The following is a 23798-nucleotide window of genomic DNA, read 5'->3' on the forward strand; positions in this document are numbered from 1 at the left end:
TCAGATCAGATCCAGCGACTGCTAGGTCAATCAGCTGCCTAAGCCAACTTCGGCCGTGACGAGCTTTCTGAGCCACTCCTCAAGCGACTGCGACGTTGAATTTCCCCTGCTCTTTCCATTGGCCATCTGTGCCCTCTCGTCGTTTTCAAAGTGACTGGAAGGGGCAGTGTCCTGAGAGCGCCAGGCAGGTAATATGTTATAGATACTGACTCCATCATCACCCGAGCTGAATGAGCTTCAGTAGACTCTGAAGGATGATCCACATCGGCCTTGACCGCATGCAAGAGTGGCTCCAGACATCTGGATCCACGAAGACGATCTCCACCGAAGCTGCATATAGTCTTGCATCAGAAACTCTGCAGGTGCTGCTGAATCTTGCACTACGCGCTTCACGAGGTCCAACTCGGCCGAGCACTATTCAGTACGCTTTCACAGTCGAGAAAGATGCAGGAGAGCTTCCGAAGCTTTAAAATATGCCCGGAGCAAAGTCCTTCACGGCATGCACAAGATCATCCTGATTGAGAGACAAGCTTGATTCCTCAATCACGACTTCAAGACCATCTTGGCTAGGTACTCGAAGAAAACTTGGTAACTACCGTTTCCCGCTCAGCTCTCCTTACATTGCAATGCCGCTCCACGTGTATGAAGAAAAGCAGTGAGAGACTAGAAGCCTCCGAGAAATTTTTCTAGGCATGCTTTTAGGACAATTCACCGAAGTCTTGCTTCAGAGGTTACTTCAATGCTTCTCTATGGTTCCAACTATAGTAGATATGGTTCGAAACCCGTGAATTTGTTTGCCGAGGATTTCTGTGCAATTGAAGCATGAAAGGCCAAAGCTTGTCCAATTTACCGAGAGAGAATGATCTTGCCATAGCTTAGGGTCTGAGATCAAGTTCAACCAGCTCTGCGTATGGACTCTGAGCAGAGCTTCTGCTGACTCCGATCGAGGGGCGTTTATCACTTCGCCCATCTCTACAGGTTCTCGATTGGCATCTTATTGCCCTAACGTTTTAGCTGGATGAGCCTCTAACAGTATGATACGCCGTGCCACCTACTCCAGCATTAGCCTCCCAAAGCCATTCTTTGGTGTTGAAGCTGTCCACAGCTAGATGTGGAGTGCTATCAAAGATACCAATTTCGAGGAGATCAGCCACCGCGAGGACTCGAGAATCTGCATGTGAGACTGGACACTACTTGCGAGACTGGATCACGGCTCTGGACCCTGAGTGAACAGGTCGACTGGCAGACGCGTGTTTGATTGGACGCACAGACCTCGTCTTTGCATGTGATTGCGCCTAGCAACCGACTGTCGGCCCCTATATAAAGCGTCGCCTTCTGCTTCAATCTTGACCTGTTTCTTCGACCTACATCCACACCACCGACCACCGCAAGCGCTTTCACCACCCACGATCCTGCCATACTCCTTACACTCACCCTTCCCATACTACACCCATCCGCAAGAAGAAGCAACATGCGCTTCAGCAAGATCGCAGCCGGCGGCTTCGCCATTGTCGCCTCAGCCGCTCCACAGGTATGATTCTGCGCCAGATGTACCTGTACTTCTTACAGACTGACAATCTCGCAGGCGACCTCTTCTGCCGTTCTCGACTCGACCGTCTCCGTTGTGGGACGTCCAGCCTCAGTGAGTATATTCCCGCACCCACGACATGTAATAGTAAGCTGACCGGTGTAGGCCGCTTCCACACCCGGCGGCATTGCCAAGTCCATCGCTGCACCAGACAGCTTCGTGCAGCAAGCTGAGGTAAACCACCTTCTCCTCCCCAACTCAAGTGCGCTCCACTAACAAATCTCCAGAAATACTCCCGCACCTCCGGCTCCGCCGCCATGTTCACGATGAAAGTGGACAGCGACGGCTTCACGCACATCGCCGACGACGGCGTGATCCGCTCCTGGGCCGCCAACGGCACAGTGATCGACGCCGTCCGCCTCACGAACTCGCAACTCCTCGAACAAATCTCCAACGTCCCCGCCCACCTCAAGCCCTTCGTCCCCCACCTCAAGAAGGTCTACGCGCACGTCGACGGCCACGACGTCCCGGAATCCCAACTCTACCATCCAACCCGCATCAACACGCCCACGGAATTCGGCGGCCCGACGGTCGATGAGCGTCGAGACCTCAAGCTCGACGCCGAAGCTAAGAAGTTGTGGGAGGATCTCAACATCACTACCGCCGAGGAGTCGGTCGAGGTTCTCCAAGCTGCGCAGTCTCTCAACCCGGCTGACGTTCTTCGTCGCCAGTCGCAGGATCCTCGATGGTGCATTGGTCGGATTTGCACGCGGAGCTCGGCGTGTCAGTATTTGGGTTGTCTTGTCTGCCATGACTTCGACGTTATTCTTCTGTCCCGGAAGGTCTGCGCGGGCCCGATCATCCCGCCAAGCCGTGGCAGCGGCGGCGGTGAATTGCGTGGGTCTGCGTGAAGTCAGGATCGGGGAGTTTGTGATGAGAAGATGAGAGGGTGGGTTTGTTTTTGTTTGATTTTTTTGCGATGGATGCTACAGTTGAATCACGGATCGGCGGAAGATGCTGAGATGAAGTGAGAGGGCGGCATGATACTACTACGATTACGAAAACGCAGGGATTTGCGTGGGCGAACGAGATAGCATACAGCGAATGGAAGAGTTTGCTTAACCCGATCCCTTCCGACTCTCACTGTTGTCCATGCTGCCCTCTGCGGTGTGCTGAGTCTGACATGCCTCTCGCACCGTGGAGAGTGTTTGAGTTGTGGTTTCGTGGTATTCGAACGACCCATTTGCGACCTCGATTCGTATCTCTGTTGGATTATAGGGCGTCTGTAACAACCAAATCTCTAGACCGACTGTGCCTCTGAAATGTCTGAATGCCAGCAGAATGCTTGTGGCAACGCACATCGTAGGTGGCGTCTTGTGGCGAGAAAGATGAAGTGAAGTCGGCTCGGGCCAGGTCAGGACGAATGGAGGAGCCCACGGCCGGCAAAGTCTCGGAGAATGATTTTCAGATGAACAAGCATTTCGTCGGCGCAAAAGATCGACAGAGGGGAAATACGCTTGCAAAAGGGCCCGGACTAATTTTAGCTGGGTTCAGCCCAACCTACCTCTATCTTCCTCCAACTATCCGACGCGACTATTATATGTTTATATACGCGTTTTTTGCATAGAATGGAGTATAATACTATCCCTAAGACTCAGTCTAATAGCAGAGACAGTATTACTATAGAAACTATAGATTTTCTAAGCAGTCTACCCGTATTGTCTTCTTAGGTGCCTAAACCGCCCCTATATACCTAAACACAAACCTGCGCTTTTCAGGACTAGTCTCTACTACTATAGCAATAATATATATAGTATCTACCTAATACTATTCTATTTAATAAGCAGGTGTTTTAGCAAGAGCTATATAGTCTACGAGCTACCGAGGCATTTAATAACCTAGAAACATAAGACGACGGCGTACGGTTTAGCTAGTAGCTTAGGTCTTTATACAATACTAACACTAACACTAATAACGACAACGACAAGGAAAACAGACTACTAGGTAAAGAGTCTAGTTAAGAGGATACACTAATAATGTATATACGCTCGAAAGGGGCCGTAGAACTAGTGCCTTCTAATCTAGAGAAGGCTTCTTAGATACTACCTCCTCCTGCTATCGAGGAGCCTCCTATCCGTAGGACTACGGTTCCGCCGAGACTATTAGATGCACTAAAGACTATACCAAAAGCCGTGCCTCGTAGAACTAGTTTGCCCGCTAAGAGGGGGCAGTATAGTATACGACAGAGCATTAAGAAAGAGCCGGAGGTTTCGGAGGTGCCGACTACGGGCGTAAAGCTAGCTTCTACGCGTAAGCGCAAATCGACTAAGGGCACAATACTACGAAACAAGACACGTAGAACATTATCTAAACGGCAGAATAATAGCGCCGACCTATCTAATAAACCTCCTACTTAGCCTATATCGACATCTAATAGCGTTATTAAGAAATCGCACTTAGACGCTAGCTTACAACGCTAACCGACTTTACGAGCGCCTAAGCAGCTACCGACCCCTTAACTAACCCCGAAACTACGCAATCGAAAGCTATTTAGTGCTAACCTTACATAGGTTATCTAGTATCGAATAGATAGCAAGCAGTACTATATTATAACTATTAATAATATACTAGAAGACGACGACATCGACTTTGCGTATTTAAGGCCTTATAATAATAAGATAGCGCAGTTAATATAGAAGGTTAAAGACAGAGTAGCTTTATAGGTCTTTGTTAAAGGACTCGGCTTATATTAACAGCTAGACCGTATATTCACTATCTATTGCTTAAGGCTATCTATACCTAAGCGCGAGAAGGTATTTAACAATATTATCTACGAGGACGATTACTACGAAGAGGTAGCCAAATTCCTACGCTACTGCGCTAATACTAGTATATATTATATAATTAAGGTACTCGAGAGTTATAAGCGCGTTGCTGTATCTACTCGACTATTAACACCGCCGGAAAGTGATTAATTTATTAAGATTGATAGTAATCCATTAGAGCCGCCTGCCTCTTAGGTTAAGAACAGCCGCAAGAACACTAATAACAAGACTAAGGAAGATAGCCGTAAGGACGACGAGGTATTCTCGTCGGTCTTTAAACTGTTCGAATATAGTAATCCGCAGTATAATAATAAGAAGCTTAGTCGTAGAATTGGCTACTATAGGCGCCGTAGTATATACTATAGTGTAATAGGCTCTTACGCGAAGGAATTTGCTAATATAGTGCGAGTTAATCTAGCGCTTCTATACTATATACCTATAGAAGTTGCCGATAAGATTATAACCTCTTACGACGAGTATATATAGGCAAAGTTAGCTGCTTCTGCTAAGAACAAGACGGCTTAGCAATAGCAGACAATCGACAGTCTCGTAGACACACTTACTACCGAGCGCTAGCAACCTATAGCTAGCAATAGTAGCGAGTCTGTGTTACTAATAGCCTTGCTTCAACAATAATAGCAACAGTAGTAATAGTAGCAATAGCAGCAACAGTTCAACCCCTTCCTATTATAGATAATAATAACCAATCCTGCTATACTAGGCGCTCTGTAGCCTTAATAGCAAGTCTAATCTTTACTGCAGCAATAATAGCTCCGCAGCTTACTAGTGCCGCCGGACATTAGTACTATATTAAGTAACTACGTAGAGACACCTCTCTACCTAGCCTAGTTCTTTTAATAGCATCCTATATAGCAGGACAGACAGGAAGCTATTACTAAGGCTATTATAGAAGACGCCTAGAATTTGAAACAGCTCCGACGACAAGAGAATAAGAATAGGTTAGTAAGGGTAGTACCTACCTTCGGCATAAGACAGGCGCTTCGTAAGCAAGCTATAGACTATGCTATACTACGCTAAAGTAGTCGAAATTAAGGGGCGCAAAGCTAACATAATAACAAGCTAGCTTTGCCAACCCTAGCTATATAGATTACTATAACCATCTATCTAATTTTTGTTCTATAACTTAGAGGTACAAGGGGTAGTACTATAGATCGATCGCGTACTTTATTTAGATTGATTTGGATATAGTATCGTTGAGTTATAGCGCTATATAGGTATTGAATTATTAATAGTTCTATGTTTAACCTTACATTTGCTATTCTATGTCGCACCTCGGCTTTCTCTACGACCTTTAAGCCTAGCCGATAATACTAGTTTTATTTATCGACGTATTGCACTATAACTATATTTCCGATTTACATCGTTGTTTTTTTATATAAGAGCGCCGCACTTATTCTCGAATTGCCGACTATAATAATAATAATAATGTAGCGTTGTTACGATAATATATAGCATTTAGCTGAACGTCGGCCATTTTTAAATTTAGTCCGATCTGCTAAGCCCCGCAATTGCGATACCTCTAGGAGACAGTATAGTAACTGCTAATAGTAACAATATAACTAACAACCGTTAGAAGTTATTTAGAGGAGAATCTAGCATTAATCTACTAGCAAATTACTATAATATATAAGGTCTTGGCACTCTATATATAAACGGAGCCGGAATTTAGTATATACTGCAATTACTGCCGCTTATTCTATATCTCGGCTAGCATTATTAGACCATATTTATATAGTTTCTCGAGCACTTTATAATGCTTGAACTAAGCCAAGTGATCGATATTATTACCCTATCGTTTACAAGCTAGTTCTAGGTACGACTAGAAGTCTGCCTGCTAGTAAGGTAATCTATACTTAGGCATTGTTTGCTAGTTCTTCTTAATCTAGTGCTTTAGGTGCTTAAAGCTCAACTCAATAGCGTTATAGTTAGGCGAATATAGTAGAAGGAAGAGTAGGTATATACCCTTCGCTAAGCATATCTCCTTTAGAATAGCTCTTAAATAGGTGCTATAGTTGTCTAGCAATATTACAGACCGTAGACCTAGATATAGCGTACAGCGTAGCAATACTCGATAGCGTACGAAGGCTATAAAGTCGTAACTATTAACACTGCCTTACTAGATTAGTAGCTCTAGAAGATAGCTATCAATCGTATATACTAGAAGGATCGTATATCGCTGCGAGTAGTATAGGTGTTAGCTATCTCTTGCTAGTATACCTTTTAGTAACTATCTACGCCTCCGAAGGGCAGTCTTATCTAAAGTATAAGACTCGTTAAGGCATATAATTTAGAAGGCCGCAAATGACTATAGTTTAGCCTTAAATAGAGCCCTTGCTATCGGGTCTCTTTGTAAAGCCGTACGAGACAGCAGTTTGTTAGTAAAGTCACTGCTTAATAAGCAACGACTAATAGTGGATCGCGACACCTATTCTTAGTGATTTTCTAGCAATATTATCTGCATCTCTTCTAGCTAGTATATGCTTCTTATTGTTAAGAACTCTAACAGGTCGTCTCGTATAGCTAGTATAATTATATACGGTCTACTACCCTTTACTAGAAACATATTAGCTGTCCGATTCTACCTAGTTATCCGTATCTAAATAGTAGTACGAGAGCTACGTCTATCGCGGAGCAATAACCGTACAATATCTCTACTCTTCTAGCCTTTATCTAATGCCTATTAAATTATATTCTCGTCTTGTATAGTAAGTAGAGCTATAGAATAGATTTGGTGGATTTAGATTAGTATATAGACCGAGGGCTGCGGCTTTAGGCAAATAGGTGCTAAGAATACGGCTTTTAGGCAGATGCGCTACGAACAATACTATTATAGGTGTTAGAAATATAGAAGAGGACTAACAATATAATGTAACATACTATACTGCAGTTTCCGACCGTAGAATTGGTGTATTTGGTGAGATATAGTGGTATAGCTATTAGAAGAGACGTAAGGTGGTAGCCCTCGTTCCCCCCGAAAAACAGTCCGGGCCCTTTTGCAAGGCACCAATACCAGCGCCACCGACGTCGATCATCACCTCATTCAGCCGCAGCCGACGACGGGGCCGACATTCTCAATTCCTCCGTGTCAGCTGCGCGAATCAGATGTCCACCATTTGTCAGAGTCCTCTCTTGTTGCGGCTAGCGGTGCGACCGCATTCAAGCTTGTTTGCAACCTTGTTGCACTAACCTGGGGAGAAAGGACTTGCCTACATCCGGAGACTCGTGCCAACTAACATCCTATTCCGCTCACTCCAATTCGTCAGCATATCTCGGACGTCCTGTATATGGCAAGATGACCGTGCTCGAAGATGGACGAATCGATCGCACGTTGTGGAAGCCCTTCGAACGGCGATGCAGCCTACAAATATATCGATTTCCTGCCGCTGCTCTTCTGCCCCGTGAAGCTTCCGACCTTACAACCTCGGTCGAGACGAAGCCGATACAATGAAGTTCTCGACAACCCAGGCCCTTCTCGGAGCAGTCCCTCTGGCCGCTGCGTTCCCAGCTGCAATCTTTGAGGCTGTCGCCAGCAACAACCCTGCCCTCGCCGCAAGAGCAGAAGAGATTCGATCTCAACTCGACAAACGACAAGTAGCTGCAGACGGCGCCACCAAGCTATTCGAGCCCGTTCCCATCTTCAACGAAAAGGCCCAGTTCATCGATGTCGGCCCAGGAAGCGGCCACGAGTATGTGGCACCGGGACCAAACGACCTTCGTGGGCCATGTCCAGGCCTGAACGCTTTTGCCAATCACGGCTTCCTGCCTCATAATGGTTACGCCACCATCACCCAATTCATCGATGCAACGATGAATGTTGTTGGTATGGGGCCCGTGCTCGCAGGTTTCCTTGCCGTGCTCGGTGCTACGATTGACGGAGATGGCACTTCATGGTCTATCGGCGGCACTCCAGGAGCTGGAATTGGAGGTCCACTTTCCAGCCAAGGCCATGGTATCTCTGGCTCTCACAACAGTACGTCTCCAAACACTCATCGATCACAAGCCGTACTGACATTTCCCGCAGAGTACGAGAGCGACGCCTCACCCACACGAGGAGATCTCTACCAAAGCGGCGACGACTACAAGACCATCGCCAGCCAATTCCAAGAACTCATCAACGTTTCACCAAATGGTGTCGTCACCCTCGACTCCTTGACCACCCATCGCTCCAACCGCTTCGACCACCAAATCGCCACCAACCCCTACTTCTTCAACGGCCCATTCACCGGTGTCCTCGTGCAGCCCGCCGCGTACACTTTCATCTACCGCTTCATGGCCAACCACTCCGCCGAGCACCCCTACGGCGAACTCACCTACGACGTGATCAAAGCATGGTTCGGAATTTCCGGCGACTCGGGCAGCTACGTCGCCAACCAAGGCCAAGAGCACATTCCAATGAACTGGGTAAGTCACGCGCAACCACAAAAACCTCTCTCAACCCTCACTGATCTCCTTCTAGTACAGGCGCGCCATCGAATACCCCTACGACAACACCTACTTCCTCGCCGACGTCGCCAACGCCGCCGCGCTGTACCCCAAATTCTTAAACGTGGGAGGCAACACCGGCACCACCAACTCCTTCACGGGCATCGACGTCCGGAATCTTTCCGGAGGTGTTTTCAACAGCGCGAGTTTGGCCCAAGATAACAATTTCGCGTGCTTCGCGTACCAATTCGCCGCACAAGCGAAACCGGATCTTGCGCTCGCGGCGCTCACCCAGCTGACGAATTCGGTGGGCAGTTTGATTGGGAAGCTTGGATGTCCTCAGCTGCAGGATGCGGATGATGCGCAGTTGATGCAGTTCCCTGGGTATTCTAGGTCGACGAAGGAGGGGATTACGAAGTAGATTTTGAAGGGGTGGGGGGATTGAATTGAGGGGTTAGAATAGTGGAGGATGAGTAGTTTTTCTGTCGGAATGGAATTGTTATTCACAGTCTTGTCGTGCCGGAATCTGTTGTCTACTCACGTGTCACATTTGACGGATTGAGATACTCAAAGTCCCTTGAGCGAATCCTCGTATCTTCACCGCATATCATTGTACGTACTCACTACAACTTGAAATTAGAGAAAAAAAAATCTAAGAGTGAAAATTTCAAATCCAAAACACATTTCGATGCTACTTGCTCCCTTCACCGGCTATGCTTTAATAGCTCCATCAGCCCGCGAAATCCAAACAAAACTCCATCATTCTACCTTTTCTCCCACTCCCTAATTCTCCTCGTCCCCCTTCTAAACCCAAGCGCCCAAACCCCAAAGCCAAAACTCTAAAGACTCACCTCCTCTGCCCTCCACTCCACTCTACTCCATTGCCCCTCTACTCCAAAAATCCAAAAGCCTACTTTGTACCTCACATCGGGTTACCCCTAGCAAGGACGGCTTTCATTGATTTTTAGAATGAAGGAGGGTTACGGGGCGTAGAGGTCTTCGTCAGAATCGTCAGAAGCCTCGTGCATGTCGATGTCGGAGTCGGATTCCTCCTCGTTGTCTTCGGCTTCTTCCGCCTTCGCCTCTCTCTCCCCCTCCTCCTCCTCTCTAGCATTTCCCACATCCCCCGAAAAAACAAATCTTCCACCCGGCGGGCCGGTATACCAAGTATACCCCGGTGAGCCTGGTACATGTACGGTACTAGAGACTCCGGATCCCATTGGTCGCAGTGGGTGGCCGTCGATTGTTAGACCTCGTCGGTACATTTCGATTTGTTTTCGCGGGAGGATGGATTCTGAGAAGGGGAGACCGATTTTTCGAGGAGGGAGGAGGGTTGGGGGGTTGGGGTTTGATGTGGAGGTTGGCTGGGCTTTTTTGGCTGGTGGTGCCTGAAAATCGTCGTCCTCATCATCGTCGTCGTAGACTTGGCGTCTTGGGCGTCGTGACGACCGTGATCCGGTCGGACGAGTGACTGGAGCATCCATATCAACGTCTTCCGAGTCAGATACCGAGCTGACACCATTGAGCCTGTATGGCAACTGCTTCTGCGCTGGCCGGTGAGCCGGGGGGTGAGTTGCCGGAGCTGGTGCCTGTGGTGCTGCCTGAACCTGTGGCGCTGGAACTCCATTGAGTGGCTGACCCTCTTCGTCGACGTCGAAGCCAACGGTGGATGGCAGGTGAGCCAGACCATCTACTGGCATGCCATACTGCAGCTTGGTATCGACCTGGTTGCCGACCGTCATGAGGTTGATGACGCGCTGAGGGATGACATCACCTGGTCGCAAGGCTGCGCGTGCCCGAGCGTGCTTGTTCAGATAGGTTGTAAGGTTGTCGTTCGGGTCCGCGATGCCTTGTGAGAAGTCGTATGCTCCATCGTCGTAAGGCCGAGTAATCGCAGGCGCGGCGGGACGGAGAGTGATTCCAAGCGTTGTGGCCCATCGCTGGATGATAGACGTCAACGTTGCGAGGTCGTTGAGCTCTGCCTGGTTAAGCTGGGTCTGGTTGTACTCGTTGGGTCTGTCAATTGTGACGAACCCAAAGCGCCTCTGTGCCCAGCGTGGGTACCATGCATCGCGTAGGTGCGATGCGGTGAACCTTATCCTCTGAAAGTGCGGGAACATGCGATGGAAGATGTTTATGAGGTCGTCTTGGTGGTCCGGCCACAGGTCGTAGAGGACGAAGAGGAGATGAGCAGTAGCTCGGTTTTCGTCATCCCATTGGGGAGTGCCAAGAAGCTTTTTGCGCTTCTGGTTCACCATTTTGTTTGTCGGTTCTGGGTGTGGTGATGGTTAGCACGGCTTGATGTATGCAAGATATGCCTGTCTTCAATGCGTCGGTGGTTGTGATCTTAAGTCAAGTGTGATCTTGGTTGGCGCGGTGTGAAGATGTGTGAGGAGTAGAGTCCAGAACAGCTGAAGAAGAAGTGTTTATAAAGTAGCAGTATAGGTCGAACGCTGGGAAGTGAAGCTGATCAATGCATTCTCTTCACGCGCTTGTTGTAGGTGAATTGCATTTCTCGTAGGTGTATTGCATTGTGCAGAAACAATCGCTTTGTGAATTTGCTCAAAGCCATTGTGAGAAAGGCCGTCATGCCGTCAGGAAGTTATGCGGAGCGTCAACTACTGCTGGAGTCTGGGCGTATAGATTTCTGCTTGAGTGAGTATATGGAAGATCCAAAAGACGTACTCATCCAGGGCATTTGTATTCGCAAGCGAAAGAGGTGTTCGAAGTTTGCTGCTGCGCCATGTCTGGGCGTGTCTTAGACCTGTTCCACATCAAAACATATAGCATAATTCCCACGAATCGCAGAATTCCTGCTGAGCGAGGAGCATTGGGGAGTTTCCCCGGTCTGGCAGTCCCTTGAGTAGATGAAATCCATGCAGAACAGTAAAATCTCCAAAACTTGAGCTCTTTCTCAACTCCTGGAACCAGTAAGGACCCACAGCTTCTCTGGCCGGTCTTCCAGACTGAAAATAGCTTTGACCGGTTCAATACACTTTGCAATGGGTGATTGTGGCATCCAGGTTTGTACTCCGCGATGAGCTTCTGCGAAACAATTGCAGCGCGTGAGCAGACAACATCCTCAAAGATATCTACGCTCTTGTGCTTTCAAAACTCGTATGCCTGGGCGCTCGAAACGATTGCCTCAGGGAGAGGATCAGTACCGAATTCCGGATAGTCGGAGGTACCGCGTGGCCAGGACCGGAGTAGCATTTTTGCGAGAGCGCGCACAGTAGAGATCTATCTCGATGCAAATCAGCGAGATTTCTACCGTTCAGGCCTCCTTTCACTGGGCTCTTGAACCATTGGCATTGCAATGGGGCTCGAGCAGCCAAGACAGATTCGCGGGTCATCCAAAGCATTCTTCGCTCTCGGAGACGCCCATTGGCAGTCTCCACTCATGCCTTCTCATCCATTGATTCTTTCATCACGCTTAGCGTCTGCGCTCGTCTCACTGTTTGCGTCTGGTGCGCTGCTCGAGTATGATACCGAACTAAGCCTGGAGAGGTGTGGTACTTGGTGAGCCTGCTGTGCTTCTCGGTCAGCCCCTTAGCCATGCAGTCGATTGTAGTATTCTTCCAACAGCACATACCAGTCATAATGGAGCTGCTCCGACGAATGCTGAGGCGTGAGTGAGCTTTGGCCCCTGACCCCGACCCCTGTCCGCACTAGTGCTTTAGCGCCATTCTCACGCACATATATTCTGCCAGCTTTCTCTGTTTCCTTTTCTTCTTCCTCACGACGACATGACCAACATGCCGTCAGAAGGACTTCCGACGGCACCAACGCCTCCGCCGTCGCCTCCGAGCGTCATGGCTCGGATGGCGGCGGCTGGTGCTGGGTATGTATCCTCCCCTTTCCCTTCTCTTGTGGTTGATCTCGCGACGGCAGCGGCGGTGGCAATGACGGCGACTCTCTGACTCTGACTCTGACTCTGACTCTCTCTGGACCTGGAAATCTGGGTATGTATCTGACCAACGATTCCTCTCACGCTGACAACTTTGTGTAGCCCATCAAGTCACTGGCGATCGCTGGTGTTTGGAGGGCATCAGCACACAAACATCCTACGAGCGAGAACAAATGCCTCTTCGTGTCCACAGTCCGCTCCATCTTCATCATCCACCATCTTTCACTCCATGCAACCTTTGCCTTCGCCGCCACCAGCATACGCGCCCAAATGTCTCGAGCGCTTTATTGCAGCGGAGTGATATTCAATGTGACTTTGTAGCTACAAAGAAGAGTCTCGCGGTGGCTGGGAACGTCCTTGCTGCTCTACAGCAGAACCACTATATTCGCACCTGTGCTGCTATAGCCTGCCTGGTTGGTACAACCACGAGCATGTCCCAGCAGTCGAAGCCAACTTGACACTCACCTCGTTCATGGAGATCTGGCAGGCATTCGGGAAGATTCATGGGAGAAGAGAAAGAATGAAGAGGAGAATCAGTGGGTCAGAGGATGAAAGCATACGAGTATACATAGGGCAGACTCAAGGAAGATGGCAAGTCCAGGAGCACGACATGTCATTTCTAGACCATGGATTTCTGGTTGAAAACCCCACGTTGCAGCAAACGGAGAGTTGGCCACAAATTGGGCTTCTTTCTGGAGCCAATCCTACTGACAAGCTTCTACGAGCTCATCTCTCGGTCCAACCTCCGAAGGCTCCATACGCTGGGCAGCCGATCGATCGAACCCCCAATTCTCGTCGACCTCGAACAGCGACCCTGTATTCTTGAGAGCAGAAGGAGCAGAACGCACACCAAACATCTCGATGTGGTCCTTCTTCATGTCCTGAATCTTGTGAGCCAGATCAACATTCTCGAGAACAGCCTGCTGTTCCGATGTTGGGTTACCTTCGGACTCGGCTCGTGCGGCATCTGCGAGATCTTGTTTGATCTTCACGATTGCGTCGAGATCGATCTTGAGCCTGCAGGCTGAGATCTCGTCTTTGCAGGTCGAGAGTTGTTGGCTGAGCTCGTATTCTTGATCTTCGGCGCGGCCGATGATTTTCTTCATGCGAATGCTGAAGTTGGATTTGTTGATTGAAGGCATGGTGCGTGTCTGATTCGGGTTGTATTCAAGATGTCAGGGTGTGTGATATGGCTGCAGTGATGTTTGAGAGATCTCAGGTCAATCAAACGGATCTCAAGTCAAATACCAAGGAGGAGGATGTCGTCTCTTTGTAAAATCACAATGACATTCTCGCCAACTTATAATGCGACAAGGATCATTATTTAGGTGTAAACAAAGGGAACATCGTATCGGATCTTGCTAAGAATGGATTGTGAGATCCGAGTCGATGCCGAGGAGGAGAAGTGAACTGGAGGGAGAGCAGTACTTGCTGCCTAATGGGAACTTTAACAGCCTTGCATCTCCCTACCCTGAACCCCACTCCAACAACACCACAAGCGAAACGACAACTGCACGAACACTGACAGCGAGACTCGCCGTACAAATCTACTTCATCAACGAGAATGGCTCCCAACAACAGCTTCAACCTCCCCTTCAGGCCAGGCAAGAAGCCTGTAGGCGCCAGCCTGTCTACACTCTGCTTCAGACCAAAGGCCTCCTCAACAGCCGTAGCCAGGACTTCCCAGAGGAAGGATAGAGATGGTGACGAGGTTGCCAAGAAAAAGCTCAAACGCGTCCTGGAGTCTGCGCTTCAAGAGACGTCTACAACCTCCGTCGACAAGTTCAACTTCCAAATCAGCGCTGGCTCCGAGCCATATTACAACTCTGAGCTCGCAACGTCGCAGCGAGCACCAGATCCAAACGGTCCTGAAGCCGAACAAGCGACGGATGCCCGCGAAGCGTGTGAGGAGATCGAATGGGACGAGCAAATCGAGGCCAAACCGCTCAAACGCGAACGTGCCGACGCAAAAAAGCAAAAGCTCAAACGCGCAGCCGAAGCCCAGAAAGCCAGAAACTCCCTCATCAAATCCCAGCACAACGAATCCGAAATGCTCAGCATGCTAAGCGGCTTCAAGGTCAACGTCAACAGGAAATCCGCCGGCATCTCCAAAGCAAGTCGCTTCAAAACTCCTACCATCGACTACACGAAACTTCAACGGCAGGGGAAAGCTCTGGTCAAAGCGGCTCAGGATCGAGTCCTTCCGGCTGAGACTTTCTGGCGTGATGGGCTTGAGTCGAGAAAGGAGAGGGATGAGCATATTGCGAATGCGGCGGAGCGTGCGACGTATTTGCAGGAGTCGAGGGTTAGGGTGCATAGTTGTGCGGCTTGGAACAGGGCCCGCGAGAGGGGGGAGAGGAATGGGGATGGGACGCCGAGGTTGTTGAGGTGAAAGGGAGCATTGACGCTGTGCTGAAGGAGTTTGGATGACCGCAAGGTGTTGAGATGACGTGTCCAGATTATGGATGGAGAAGATGGAAGAACTCGACAAACTACACTACTTTCGTTCCTTTGCTTACACACGACAAAACCCAAGCCAGCTCCAAAAAAAAAACCAAGAAATGCTCCAAACCCCAACTCTCCAATCCTCTAATGACCCCGACAATTAAACCCCCCATTATCCCTAATCGCAGTCCAAACCCCATTGAGCGTACGATTAATCTTTCCATGTCTGTTTCGCATGGCATTGAACGTCATCTTCGTCATGCCGCGGGAATCAGCATTGCAATGGATCATGGAAGGCAAAGCACCAGACTTCTTGAGACCCCGGATTGCAGCGTCGCATTTGGAACGCATGTAGTAGCGCCCGATGCTGATGTCGTAGTTCACGACGAGACCGTGATCGGTGGCTTTGCAGGATTGCTGGTTCATTGGGGCCGGGCCGGCGAGGGCGAGGGCGACGAGGAGGAAGAGGGCGATGAGGGGGCGGAACATGGTCGTTTGTTGTTGATGAGTGGTTGTGTGTGTAGTATGAGTGAGTGAGTGGTTGTCGATGTGCGTTGTGGGTTTGTGAAAGGAGTGTGATGTACAGTCCTGCTGTGACGCTTGTTTGTTACTGAAGGAGTGTGATGCTGTTTGAAGGCTTTTCTGCTCCGGCCATGTTGGGAAGATATACACTCCATACTTAACATGGTATCATCGTTTGAGGTCAGACAAAGAGGCGGAACTCCCGATTACCGCGACAATAGAGCTCCTCTTTCAAACTCGTAATCGAAATCCTGGGTTGGCTTTGTTCGGCCAAGTTCTTGTGCCTCTGCTATTGACACCTGTTTACGGAACGTATAATCTTTCAACGAAGTGGCTTCGTCTGGATCCAGCATTCAATGTTTCAGGCTGAGCGCAGCTTGTAGACTTCAATTCGAGCCGAGAGAGCGGAATCTTAGGACAGGATTGGTTGTCGACGAGAGTGAAGCTGATATGAGTCCAGATTCGTTTTCTAGAGATCTGCAAACAGGATCAGAGTGAGGCAAAACGGAATGACCGGTGGCGATGTTCAGAGTCCCAAAATAGCTTCTCCTGTGTCCAATTTCACACGTTTGTCCAGCGCCTCAAGAGCCTTTCTTCTGAGACCGCAGCATCGGGCCCATATGGGGTTTCATACATTCTTTCTAAGTTGAACAGCGAGTGTTCTCATGAAGGACCTCTGTCTCCGCTCTGCAATTGTGTTGGGAGTCTAGAGTGGTGATGATGTCGTAGGTCTTCGTTTCGCGCCGGGCGGACACTCTTTCCTGCATCGCATGACCAGAGTGACCCTTCGTCGCCCTGTTGGAGTCATTAAAATCAGTTTGCTGTGGTAGAGAGTTTGCAGTGGCTTCACGAGGAAAGCACAAGGTGGCGACGTGACGGTGTGAGTCTGCAGCTGTTCATCCAATTCTCCGTCACGGTCCATCCCATCGCCTTTTCAGGGGCGGAAGGCTTTCGTATACGCCAAAGTAGAGCATTGGCTCTCGCCTCTGCTGGGTTTCGCGGCTCTCGTGATTTTTATCCAGCGGCGTTGTTGCGTTGGGGCTGTCGGAGCTTTCAGGGGCTGCGGTGGTGCTGCGCGAGCAGCTCGTGTCGGTTGGGTCTGCCAGGCGTGCATGGTGTGGCGATGGCATCTCTGTTGATGCTGTGATGGCTTGTGGTCGATCTCTAGTCCCCTGAACGTCTCTCGCAGCCCATGAATACGAAGATGGATGCAAATGGGAGAAGAAATACAGCAGCAGCACCCGCGTATACCCACAAAGCTGGACCCTCCCGTCCAGCGAACTTGCCGAAGCTCACCATGATGCAAGAAACCGTTGCCTAGCCTCGCTTAGCAATGGAGCTATATGTATGCAGTTGAATCCCCTTCATTAACAATCACCCAGCTACAAAGACGCGTGGCGCAGTGGTAAAATTTGCGCACAATTCCTTAGGTATGTTGTCCCCCAGTCCCGCACACAAGTGACATGTATGTCTCAATCGGGGTGGCTCCCCGCGACATATTGAGACTCACGGCAGTAAAGAAAACCCGTCCGGTGGGTATTTCACTACGCAGGTGGTTGAGCGTTCATCCGAGCGTTCAGCGGAGCCTGCGTAGAAGTTTTGCCTTTTTTGAACTCTTGAGGTGGATTTGCCGCTCGTCACCTTTTTTGCTTCGAGGCTGTTCAATGGGCCATACTGTTCATTTCCAATCCATTCCTTTTGGTGTAGGCACACGCAGAAGAGCGAAATGGAGATCGAACGCACCAAGCATGTTCATGTTCATCTTGTTGCATTGGCCCTGACATGTTCTCAACCGCGCTCGTGCCGATGGCTGATACATCTGGCGCAGAAACTTCGGCTTGATTTTCAAATACATCCAAGCACGAGTGATTGCAACTAGCACTCTATTCTCCACCAACAACATGTGGTTCCAGCTTCGCTTTGCCAGCAAGCAACGCCCTCTCCACCATCGAGATATCCAAGCGCCTCAGTATTTGACTTTGGTCTCATGGAAGGCTTACCATCAAGAGAACAGCAACGTGATAAGAGACTCAACAAGGCCCAAAGTACCTATCGTGAGCTTGAAGTTCATGCAATCCAGGTATCAAGACGAAACTGGTGCTCGTAGATACTCAAAATAGGCCATACTCTTTCCTCATTCAATTTCTTGGTATTCATATGACTATTTGATCTGCGCAACTCCTCAAAAAGCCCAGCCACGATATAGTTTAAGCATCGCCAACTCGTTGCGCCTATCCGTGGACCGCATCTATACTTCCCACACACATTCACCATACAGACTTCGAATGGAACTACGTCCCTTGAGCTAGCTTTCCTTATCGCTTTAGTGGACGATTACTGCCTTGTGACCCGCATGAAGATACCGCGACGGACTATCCTAGAAGAACAAAGGGTTGATGAATGAAGTCTGAATATCGAACCCCTGAATGGCACAGTGCCTTTGTTCTAATACAAGAGACAAAGGTTGTATTCAGACATGCGTCGGTATCCAGACAGAACAGTAAACCTCTCTGCAATGCCCGGATCTGATTATTGAGTTTCTCAGAAGCCTCCCTTTTGTCTCACCAATCTGCTTCTCAATCACTCATAGAATCCTGGTCAGTAGGAAGACATTTTTCTGAAAACCTGACGGCAGTGGTTTGAAATTATCGTAAGGTTTCCTTTCTGTTCTGCTCTTTAAAGAGAGGAATTCCGCGCGTAGACACTTGTACATCTTTGAAGTTTTTGGTTGATTAAGATATAGTCTGGTCGTCGTTGAAGCAGTCTGCGGACGCTCCTACGCCGAGGCCGAGGAAGAAGGCTGCTGCAGGGCATCATCAGAATTTGAAACGACTGAGCGATTAGCCTTGCTGCTCCCTCTCCTTTCCCTTAGTGCGGAAAGATCATTAACAGCTTATGTGCCGGCTTTGACAATGCCGCCCTGCCTTCTGCTCTGTGCCAGAAGCTGCGATACCCAGCATTGAGAAATCGATGATAATGCACTATGCTGTTTCCTGGATGAACTTCTTCATACGTGGCGTGCAAGGGAATAGTCTCGCGGGCCATGATCTGGATCTTCTGATAAACACGGACAAGGCCACCAAGACCTTGCCAACATTCATGAACAGCAAGAACAGACACCAAGTATTTCTCAACACAGTCAGAACCAAGGACCACACCTACCTTCCACACTGAGCCCTGCGCCTGTTCTTCGAAGTTTTCATGAGAACTTCTCCTCCTGCATCCAGCCTGACGGCGACACAACGTGCTTTAAACACTAGCGAGGTACTCGAGGCCATCTTGTATCAGGTCAAAGACCGAGATGAGCTTCTACAATTAGTGTCATTCTCCAAGACGGCGAGGAACGTGATATACGGAGCAAGCAGCGCCAGCCACGGGCTCTCGCTATCGAAGTCTCGTCGTGCACCGCTTGTGTGGGAGGTCGACTTCAAGAACAGCACCATCGTCAATCTGACTGCCGATCACGCCCAACAAGCTTCCGGTCTCAAGATTCTCAAGCCAGTCGTGCTGACCGACTTCCTCCTCTTTGATCGCTACTACGCAAAGCTGAGTTTGGTCGAGCGCCTGGACACCGATACGCGCGTTGTAGGCTGGAAGATTCGCTTAGCCTTTCTGCAGCATGCCCTTCAGACTCGACCTGATTTCACCATCTTCCGCATGTTCCTTAGCAATCCGCCAGTTGAGGCAGTGGAGCTGGCCTGGATACCACCTCACCCAAATGTGGGGTATGGTAGCAGCGGTATTACTCAGCTGTTCATCGCTGGAGGCGTCTGTCTTCGAGACGTGATCAATCAGATACCTGTTATGCAAAGCCAATGGGTTGAGAGTAGGAGAGCTCACTATTGCAGGCCGCCTCTTCGTCTCATCCGAGCAGTGGAACAAGGTTGACACTCTGCTCAGCAGACCGGGTCAGCGTCCTTGCAAGATCTTTCGCTTCCCATGTCGCAAGACACACTTTCGCAGACTCAAGTCGAATGGACTCCTCCAAGCACGAGGTACCGCGCGGATTAGCATTGCAGGATTTCGATGGCAATTGGGGAAAAACGCGAACACAGCAACCCCAACCCCTGAATTCCCACCTCTTCGCCCGTCAACACGGAACGTTCGACTTCACCGCTTTCGAAGGTGCGATATGTCGTCTGACCACAGTATACCTTACCAGTAATGCCTTCCTCTACGGCACTCAAGTCGCCCCACCGCCCGTGACGACGCTAGTCGTGGACCTCTTCAGGACCAGAATCAAGCACTGACCGAGATCCCCAGCAAATGCGGCTTGGAGAGAATCCAGGTATACGAGTCGACAACGATGACGGTGTGGCCATTGGCGATATTCAGGAGGCATACTTTGTATTCCCGAAGAAGTTGCAGAAGGCCGCGTCCGATCTCACGTTGGTGTTTCTGCCATGCGTTGGCTTGCTAACGGAGTTGGAACGTGATGCTGTTGAGGAAGGTATCTCTATTGGTGGCGTTGAAGAGCGATTGAACTGGTAAAGGCGAACGGTCGAGGGTGGTAGGAAAAGGCCGAGAAGGGATGAAAACGGGGTTTCTGCTATTCAGAAGGAGTGACGAGCTTGAAGCTGCTGAGATGTCGGGAGTGGCCGTTTCGCATGGCCTGTGCTCCCGTGGGAGAGATATCTTTTCCATCGCTCGCTCCTGTTCTCATACAAATGGAATCACTTATGGAGTCCTCAGTCTAGCCTTTCCTGCTCCCACGAAAGTCCAGTCGCAATGGCTCCTACATCAATATGCAGAATCTCATCATGACAACCATCTCTCTAGTGTGCGTCTTGAGACTCTGCGGACATGCACGCCCATTTCTCGCGTATCTTGCCATATTTTCATCTTCTCTCGCCGCTCGTAGACCTTCACGTAAGACAAAACTTCACACTGCCAGACACCACCACCACCACTCGCACCCATCAGACACACCAAGCCCACCACCACAATGACAGCCGCGGCAAAAGTCTTCGAAACCGTCGAGCTCCTCGAAATGATCCTCCTCCGCCTCCCCGTCGCCTCCATAAAAAAGAACCGGCGCATCAACAAATTCTTCAAAGCCGTCGTCGACACCTCCCCCGTGATCCAAAAAAAAAGATCACGAACTACAAGCACCTCCCGATTTTCGGGCTCCCACAGTTCGCGCACATGGGCTGGACGGTGGAAGGCGGGAGGAAGGTATGAAATTTCCATCCTACCAACAAGGAGAAAGGCCTTCGCCTTCTGCAGCTGCGCCCTCTCTGGTAGGGGGAACCTGACAACGACCATCCTAGAGACCCAGCAATTAGCGGACATCAGTGCTTCTTGCAATCTCGCGCGATATCGGCTACTACTCAAGAACTGCGAGGAGAGCTCCATCAGTCTCGATCTACCTTAGAAGAGGAAGAGACAGTTCTATCCCTACCGGGACACAAGTGTTGGCCATTCAAACGTCTCCTGCTTCCCCTCTACTGCGAGGTCAATAACACTCATCTTGAGACTGGTGGTACGAGAGAGGACGACGATGGCATAGCCACTGGTCGAGTGCGCTTTCTTTGTCTACTTTCCCAAGAAAAACTCCGTCAAATCCTTCGCCAATCTCTGCGGCTGTTCCAACGCCAGAGAATGACCGCACTCCTGATAGATCTCCGACTTCACAACATTAGCGGCAAACTTCCTCGCACACTCCTCTACCTTCGGACCAAAGAACTCCGGAGCACCAATCGTCATCACAGGGATCGTCAACTTCTCTTTCGCCAGTGCTTGATTGATATCGCCATTTTTGAAACCAGCGCGATACGTTTCAAGAATGCCTCGCAGACAACCCGGCTGCTTGACACATTCGATCCAATGGTTGAGGGCTTTCGGCTCGATGTTGGTAGGATTATAGCATTCCTGCTTGATGAACATCTCCCAAAACTCGAACTCCTTTCCCCGAATGAGCATTTCTGGGATATGCGGGATGGCAAAGAAGCCAAGGTGCTACGGATTCAACATCAGCAAGCCAAAGATTTCCCAATATCAATACCACCGACGAAGTTGATTCCACTTACCCAACACCACACCCCCTCCTCCCGAAACTGCGCCCCAACATTCTCCCTCGTCCAGAACGAACTCTCCTCCAACCCCAATCCACTCAACAACATCTCACAAAAACTCAACTTCACCACCCTCTCCCGATACATCCCCGCCACAGCATACGCATAATCCGCCCCACGATCCTCTCCGTGAAGGAAAAACCTCTCATGTCCGAGCTGCGTCATCAGCTCCGCACAATCTGACGCCTGTTCTTTGGAATCGTAGCCATCTGTGGTTGGGGGTTTGTCGGTGTAGCCGAAACCTCGGAGATCGGGCGCGACGACGGTGAAGTTTGGGGTGAGGAGGGGAACGATGCGATACCAGTAGAAGCTGTTTTTGGGGGTGCCGTGGAGGAGGAGGAGGGCTGGGCCGGTTCCGGCTGTTATGTAGTGCATCCGGATGCCGTTCACTCTACGCCGGCCGTGGGTGACGGGGTTGTTGTTGTGGTCGAATGTCTCGGCGAGTTCTGAAGCCATGGTCTGGGATATTGTCTTGCTGTTTCTTTGAAGAAATCGTAATGGTATCTTCTGCTCGTCGTCGAAGGCATTGTCTACCCCGCAAGATGAAACGTCACGACGGAGCTGCGGAAGAGGCTTTTGTTCGCCAAACTCAGTCGTGAGAGGCGTTCGGCAAGCGTCTGGACCTGCGACATCGAGAAGCTGGGCTCGACTGGCCACTGTGACAATCCTTGCAACTTCTTGGCACGATCTATTAATCTTTTCGCTTCAGCATCGCACGGATGGTTCCATGCACCTTGTTCCGAAGCGGTACGGATAGGGAGAGAGATCCAGATCCACATGATGGCCGAATTTAAGAAATGCTGCATCTCGAAATCGTGACGTGATCGTTCGATGCATCTCTCATTCATCGTCGTATTAAGTTTCGCGCTAGCCAGCAATCCTTGCTTTCACATGCCCCAGGGGCTACTCTATTCCAACGTCAGAAGTTCTCTTCCGCTCGTTCGATTCTCTCTCAAGCGCCCAACATCCTCTTCAGTCAGCACGGGAAGACGCTGGATCTTTCCCCACTCCTCTTGCTTCGCCGCGATGACGCTTGGAATTCGGATCCTCCCAGTACCATGATACTCCTCCATAGCGGAGAACAGTTGCCCAACCGTCACGAAGAAGGACTCGCAATTCGAGACTCTTTCCGCAGCCATGATCGTCGTCCAGGAAGTTCTTGCTTCGCCTGGAACCACGATTTCAAGCTGAATGCTGTTGGTTGGTGGTATGGTGATGAACGTGCTCTTCCGTTCTTTCATCTCTTGGCACACTGTCTGACCACTATCATCGCTTGACTTCTTCTCGCCCCTGAATGTCGGCTCCAGCATAGCGAAACCCGCTTTTGCTTGCTCAGCAGCGATGCAATCTCTCTGATGAATTCATCATTCTCGTTTCTTGCAATGAACGGCAGCTTGTATGTTCCATTTCGGCGCATATATCTCAGCATCTGCTCCGTGACGGCCACCGTATCCGCGAACTCAAGCTGTATGCCGGCCCTCAAATCTCCGCCATGTCGCACTACTGCGCTGCAGAGCTTGTACAGCTCCTGGCTGATGTTGTTCTCAGGCTGGGTTTCGAAGACTATGCGACCACGGCGCCGTTTATCGTGGTTAAGATCCGCAAGGTCGGAAGAGTTCCAGAGGAAGACTTTGCCGGTTGTTCGTATGCCGTAAAGAAGTGGGAGCCATGTGCAAAGAGACTGCTCGCTGAGTTTGGTGAGGTCCAGCTTAACCCTGGCCCTGGCGTCGTAAGCCGAGAACAGAGAACGTCTGCCAAATCTCGGCCAAGTCTTCCAATATCAGGTCGTTAAGGATCGCCGGTCGAACGAAGATCCAGCCCTGTCGTGCGAAAGGCTTCCTATCCGTATCAGGGGCGACGCGGATTATCTCTTGCCGACTTCGATGTACCGCCCACCACTCTTCTGGGTCCTTGTTGGAGAAGATCGGCGTCCAGCAGGCGGAAGAGTTGTTGAAGCAGGACTGGAAGAATCTGGAGACGCGGCGCGCGGCGATTCGGTCGGCTGGTGTCAAGTTGGCCAAGATTAGCTCGAGGAGTTCAGTGGTGTATAGAAC

The 23798-nt window shown here is 49.9% G+C and overlaps 9 protein-coding genes across 9 annotated transcripts; 4 read left to right on the plus strand and 5 right to left on the minus strand.

Moving 5' to 3' along the window:
- On the minus strand, positions 1-561 carry MYCFIDRAFT_177506 (uncharacterized protein; the record flags this gene model as incomplete). Its single annotated transcript, XM_007931274.1, has 7 exons — positions 1-18; positions 49-154; positions 211-300; positions 326-402; positions 434-464; positions 497-514; positions 548-561. 7 exons carry the CDS (start codon positions 559-561, stop codon positions 1-3), a joined length of 354 nt encoding a protein of 117 aa, XP_007929465.1.
- Positions 562-1842: 1281 nt separating this feature from the next.
- MYCFIDRAFT_31967 (uncharacterized protein) lies at positions 1843-2439 on the plus strand (the record flags this gene model as incomplete). The annotated part of the gene is made up of 2 exons (XM_007930616.1): positions 1843-2118; positions 2209-2439. Coding segments are annotated over 2 exons (507 nt in total), but the record flags the coding sequence as incomplete, so codon positions are not given.
- A 5379-nt stretch (positions 2440-7818) lies between these two features.
- On the plus strand, positions 7819-9301 carry MYCFIDRAFT_50025 (uncharacterized protein; the record flags this gene model as incomplete). Its single annotated transcript, XM_007930653.1, has 3 exons — positions 7819-8344; positions 8396-8775; positions 8831-9301. 3 exons carry the CDS (start codon positions 7819-7821, stop codon positions 9215-9217), a joined length of 1293 nt encoding a protein of 430 aa, XP_007928844.1. The 3' UTR covers positions 9218-9301.
- Positions 9302-9669: 368 nt separating this feature from the next.
- MYCFIDRAFT_177508 (uncharacterized protein) lies at positions 9670-11054 on the minus strand (the record flags this gene model as incomplete). The annotated part of the gene is made up of 3 exons (XM_007931275.1): positions 9670-9688; positions 9723-9734; positions 9781-11054. The coding sequence occupies 3 exons, from the start codon at positions 11052-11054 to the stop codon at positions 9670-9672; spliced, it is 1305 nt and encodes a 434-aa protein (XP_007929466.1).
- A 66-nt stretch (positions 11055-11120) lies between these two features.
- MYCFIDRAFT_177509 (uncharacterized protein) lies at positions 11121-13208 on the minus strand (the record flags this gene model as incomplete). Its single annotated transcript, XM_007931276.1, has 19 exons — positions 11121-11207; positions 11249-11262; positions 11285-11310; positions 11340-11357; positions 11416-11553; positions 11596-11745; positions 11780-11901; positions 11935-12036; positions 12087-12193; positions 12228-12344; positions 12380-12442; positions 12489-12499; positions 12537-12795; positions 12819-12827; positions 12854-12860; positions 12895-12928; positions 12958-12977; positions 13018-13068; positions 13095-13208. 19 exons carry the CDS (start codon positions 13206-13208, stop codon positions 11121-11123), a joined length of 1449 nt encoding a protein of 482 aa, XP_007929467.1.
- Positions 13209-13236: 28 nt separating this feature from the next.
- Positions 13237-13845, minus strand: MYCFIDRAFT_177510 (uncharacterized protein; the record flags this gene model as incomplete). The annotated part of the gene is made up of 2 exons (XM_007931277.1): positions 13237-13388; positions 13416-13845. 2 exons carry the CDS (start codon positions 13843-13845, stop codon positions 13237-13239), a joined length of 582 nt encoding a protein of 193 aa, XP_007929468.1.
- A 422-nt stretch (positions 13846-14267) lies between these two features.
- Positions 14268-15095, plus strand: MYCFIDRAFT_78271 (uncharacterized protein; the record flags this gene model as incomplete). Its single annotated transcript, XM_007930773.1, has 1 exon — positions 14268-15095. The coding sequence occupies one exon, from the start codon at positions 14268-14270 to the stop codon at positions 15093-15095; it is 828 nt and encodes a 275-aa protein (XP_007928964.1).
- A 3776-nt stretch (positions 15096-18871) lies between these two features.
- Positions 18872-20161, plus strand: MYCFIDRAFT_177512 (uncharacterized protein; the record flags this gene model as incomplete). Its single annotated transcript, XM_007931278.1, has 5 exons — positions 18872-19543; positions 19571-19611; positions 19641-19872; positions 19902-19982; positions 20006-20161. The coding sequence occupies 5 exons, from the start codon at positions 18872-18874 to the stop codon at positions 20159-20161; spliced, it is 1182 nt and encodes a 393-aa protein (XP_007929469.1).
- Positions 20162-21205: 1044 nt separating this feature from the next.
- On the minus strand, positions 21206-22200 carry MYCFIDRAFT_78273 (uncharacterized protein; the record flags this gene model as incomplete). Its single annotated transcript, XM_007930774.1, has 2 exons — positions 21206-21628; positions 21700-22200. The coding sequence occupies 2 exons, from the start codon at positions 22198-22200 to the stop codon at positions 21206-21208; spliced, it is 924 nt and encodes a 307-aa protein (XP_007928965.1).
- Positions 22201-23798: the final 1598 nt, after the last annotated feature.

Source organism: Pseudocercospora fijiensis (assembly GCF_000340215.1).
Source record: "Pseudocercospora fijiensis CIRAD86 unplaced genomic scaffold MYCFIscaffold_7, whole genome shotgun sequence".
NCBI lineage: Eukaryota > Fungi > Ascomycota > Dothideomycetes > Mycosphaerellales > Mycosphaerellaceae > Pseudocercospora > Pseudocercospora fijiensis.